We start from the raw sequence: 4,755 nt of genomic DNA, 5'->3' as shown, positions 1-4,755 counted from the left end.
CACCAACTCAATCTACTTAATAGAATTAAAGGGGCTCAATTCCAGTGAAATTAAAACAGTACAACCTGTTTCTCTTGAAGGTTGGTATTGCCGGCAGAACTGGTGCTGGGAAAAGTTCTTTGATGACAGCTCTGTTACGCTTGGCTGAACCCACAGGTAAGGTCATGATAGATGGTGTTCTAATCAGTGACCTTGGACTGCATGACCTTCGAAAGAGTATTTCAATAATACCCCAGGTATATAAAGTTTTATTTAAAATATGTAACATGCATACATTGTTGTTGAAATTTTCCAATGCCCATAACACAATTAGGAATTGTTGACCCCCTTGGGTGCAAGTTTTGTACCGCAGAGTAATTCTGTCACAGAAACTTCCGTTCTATTTCATACTACTGTGCATGCTAAGCCTCTAATTTTGCAGGGGAAAGGAATTTTGCATTAGGCTAAATAAAATTATTTTCTAGTTTCACATGCCTGCCCTCATCAAATTCTGGAGCCTTATGAAAAAGTTTACTATTTGCTATTTAAAAAAAAACAATAATTTTTCCATGTAAAAAAGAAATATCTGAAAGATTACTTTCAGAGGCTAAGAAGAGGTGGAAACTTAAATAGAATACATTACAAATGATTTTTATACTACTTTTTATATCAAAACATTTGTTTATTATTTACCAGCCTGTTTACAACTAGTATAGAATAGCAAATAGTAATTATCTTCACCAATAAATAATTTCAGGTTCCGGATGTGAAACTAACATTATTCTTAGGTTTAGAGTGTGGTAAAAATGTTAACATTGCACAACTTTTGTGTTTAGGACCCGGTTTTATTCAGTGGATGCCTTCGGAGAAACTTAGATCCTTTTGGAGAGCACAATGAAATTCAGCTGTGGAGAGCATTAGAAGAGGTTTGGATACTTCTAAACATATTTTTTAATGTTTACATTCAAATATATTATATTAAACATAGTTACTTTACAGACACAAGATTCAAGATTCTTTATTTCTGTCCGTTCATAAAATCAGTTGGTACATCACATTGCAAAACAAAGTGCAAGATTAATACTAACCAACAACTGCAATAAATTATAATTAGGTCTTAAAACCTATTTGATACTTTGATTAAGAATTCTAATGGATAGTAGTTCGAATGAATTGAGATATCTATTTGTTCTACAGGTTTGTGATTTTAACCTTTAACCAGAGGGTAGCCAAGTAAAAAATGCGTTTAGAGGGTGGAAACTATCTGTTAAGATACTCTTTACTTTATCAATAATTTTAATCTCACAGATATCATTTAGTTTGTTGTATTCTGTTATAATCGGTTTTTTTTTCTTAAATTATCAAACCATACATAACTTCCAAACAAAAGAGAGCTTTCAATAACAGAAGAATAAAAAAAGCTCATACCGCTCACTATACATGTATCAACATTGAATGAGACCACAATTTCCTTAAGAACTGGAGGGGTGTCATACTCTTCTTAAAAATGTTATCACACTGTTCCCCCCAGTTTAACTTATTATCAATCTCTAAACCAAGGTATTTAAGTTTGTACCTGGATATTCTCACCTCAAAGCTAGGCTACGGACGAATCATTTTTTATATATGATTTACAACAGATTTTTCTAAGGCACAAAAGTGTGTTTGACGAAAAACTTGGGAACAGTATAGATATATAAGTGTAATGATATTATACTGCCATTGCTGCTGTTGTTGCTATATTACTATTACAGCTGCTACAAACTGTTGCTGTATTGTGCTGTTTGCTACTGTTACTTCTGTTGCTATTATTCATTAAACTGGAGTTGGAGACTTTTTATATTTTTGCATTTTTAGGTTCAACTTAAATCAACGGTTTCAGAGTTGCCTGAAAAACTAGGAGCACCTGTTTCAGAAGGCGGGAGCAATTTTAGCGTAGGTCAACGGCAACTTCTGTGTTTAGCTCGAGCTCTGCTCCGTCACACTCGTATCTTGATTGTGGATGAAGCCACCGCTAATGTGGATATCAAGTAGGACTTAATTTGTTTAATTATGTGTTTGAGGCTAGACTTCTTTATACCTCAACCACCAATAACGGTGATTTCAAATAATCATTTTTGGCCAGCATCCTCACGAAAAATGGAAATTTTAGAAAATTTTAATTTGGTTTCAGTATGCTCTCTTTTTCCATGAAATCTCCAAAAATATGATATATATAATTTTTCCTTAATTATATAAATATATAGCAATTATCAATCTCATTACTGATTTTTTCTTTATTTTCTTCCCACTTAGTTGCTTTTGGCAAAATTAAAAAAGAAAATTTAATTTTAATTTTTTTTTTCTCCCTTTTCTAACAATCTATAAAAAAAAAAGTATGTAATGATATTATAATACCAAACAACACTATCCAAGTTTAATTTTCGAATATGGGTGATGTAGATTTGAATTTGTATAATATTTGAACTTCCTAAATTTTTGGATTAAATTGGGAGAATAATGTGATTGATTTTATATCTGTTGGTGTATTTTATTAGAACCGATCAGCTTATTCAGGCAACAATTCGTGAGAAGTTTAAACACTGTACTGTGTTGACAATTGCCCATAGACTGAACACCATTATGGACTCGGATCGCATCTTGGTAAATTGCTTTTTTTATATGCTATGCTTTTGTTTTTTGACAAATACATAAATGTAGCCCCTAATAATTCTTATTTTTTATTAAGTTTTATGTGTACGGTTATCATTATTCATAGCAATATACTCCATATTTCATTACAAAAAAATACTTGAAGTCTGTCTTGATAGTTTTACTGCTAGGAAATTCTGGAGGGAAAAATTATAAATCTATAACATAATTTACAAATTACATCTAAAAGCCCAAACACTTACGGTCTCAACACTGTTAAAATTTATAATTTTCCAATTATTTGTTATCACTTTAATTTCCAGGTGTTACTGTTACATATAATGCTGTATTTGACTGCTAACTATTTACTCAAAACATACACTAATCTGTAATTATATTAGTACTATTTTAAGAAATATATTGTCAGTTTGACGCCAAGCATTCAGTTTCAGTATCATCATTCATCTTGCCTTGAATGGAATGAAATGTTCATCACGTTCATTTTCAACCGTTCGAAGGCCGTGTTTCCACAGCACTTACAATTTCTTTGATAATTTCTCCAATAAATTATCTTGAAATTCCCTCCAAATATTTTATCCCATCATGCAACATTATGAAAATTGCGATGTGTTCAACATCTAAACTTCTGACTTGTTGACCAGCAGGTGAACTTTTTTGGATGGGCCTAGGCCAAGAACAAAAACTAGGCTACTAACTACTAGAAACTAGCTACCCAAAAAAATTCTTTGCATGACCCTGGTTTGACATAGGTCAAAGATTATTTATTTTCCCATTCGGATCTTTTTCCAATAAGTTATCTGATTCTCGTGCGAAAATTTATCATAAACTTTGGGCCCTGTTTCCGCAGCGAAAAATAACAAAATGCCTGCTTTCTGATAATTGTGACCCAAGCTCACAAACTCGCACTGCACTGTATTGAGAAACAAGCCTCAGTACCCAGAAGAGGGCATAGAACGTGAATTTTGTGTGAATTGGATTTTTGTGTAATAAATAAAGTATAACTATTAATCTTACTATTCCTGAAGTTTGAGTCCAACTGTAAGAGGTAAAATTTACCCATTTTCGAATGGGAGCTAATGAAAAATGAATAGAAACCTGCTGAAAATAAAAGTATTTTTCTCAAAACTTGATTTAAGAAAGTTGATAAGATGACAATTATTCAAACGGTCATAACTTTGCTTCCAGACACCCAATTGAGTTCATTTAACTGTCATTTTAAAGTAAATGATATGTTCTATGCCATTATAACAAAAACTCATTTTGTCCTGAGGACGAGTTTACAGCCCGTTTGTGAGCTTGGGTCACAATTTATTGGATAATAAGTGTTAGGAAACGCGGCATGAGTAACGAACAAGTATAAATCTATTCTCTCATTTCCTTTATATTTAATATTGTATACTTCTATATTTGTTAAATTTGACATTTGACCTGTCCATCCTGCAGTTGTGGTCAGGGTACTCATCTAGGGTTATTGCAGTGTGGGTGTCCAGGTGGGCCAGATGTCCGTAAGGGGAGGAGGGCTTGATATCAATGACGAGAGCACTAGTGGGCAGGGCTACAGGCTGCGATATACCCTTTGGAGTGGTCCACTAGCCAAAGCCTATATGAAGCTCAGATAATTTTTTTTCTCCCCAAAAAACTGTTTTGCGTTTTCAACTGGGGGAGGGGTTGACTGGCCCATACTCATGGTGCCACCACTGGGTTATAGAAACTTAAAACACAAATGTCAATGCCATTTGAAGAAGCTGCTTCAGATATTTATTATTAATTTATTATTCTATATTTTTTTTATTTATGTTCAAGTATTACGATAGAAAACATTATACTGTTATTTTTATGATATATTTTTGATTCCTCAGATCCTCGATCAAGGAAAAATTGCTGAGTTTGATGAGCCATTCGTCCTGCTTCAGAAAGAAGATGGACTTCTTACAAAAATGGTGTCAGAAAGTGGACGGGCAGAAGCTGTTAAATTAATAGCTATTGCCAGAGAACAGTATTATAACAATTCAAGTGATCCGTACGGATTCAGTGATAAGAACATTCCATCATCACCACTTGAAAAACTTATACCTAAAGGTGTTATCAATCTCACTATTGAAACTAATTTATGATAACTGTCAT

General features: G+C 33.1%; 1 protein-coding gene across 1 annotated transcript; it reads left to right on the top strand.

Annotated features, from left to right (window-relative positions):
- Window positions 1-80: 80 nt before the first annotated feature.
- LOC117100306 (multidrug resistance-associated protein 4-like) lies at window positions 81-4,749 on the top strand (the record flags this gene model as incomplete). Its single annotated transcript, XM_033239954.1, has 5 exons — window positions 81-236; window positions 816-905; window positions 1,837-2,009; window positions 2,517-2,622; window positions 4,491-4,749. Coding segments are annotated over 5 exons (780 nt in total), but the record flags the coding sequence as incomplete, so codon positions are not given.
- Between the last annotated feature and the right edge of the window lie 6 nt (window positions 4,750-4,755).

The sequence above is a fragment of the Anneissia japonica genome, unplaced genomic scaffold, assembly GCF_011630105.1.
Source record: "Anneissia japonica isolate Jap-2015-1 unplaced genomic scaffold, ASM1163010v1 scaffold12566_len4755_cov168, whole genome shotgun sequence".
Taxonomy (NCBI): Eukaryota; Metazoa; Echinodermata; class Crinoidea; order Comatulida; family Comatulidae; genus Anneissia; species Anneissia japonica.
This window is presented reverse-complemented; position numbering and strand designations above follow the sequence as displayed.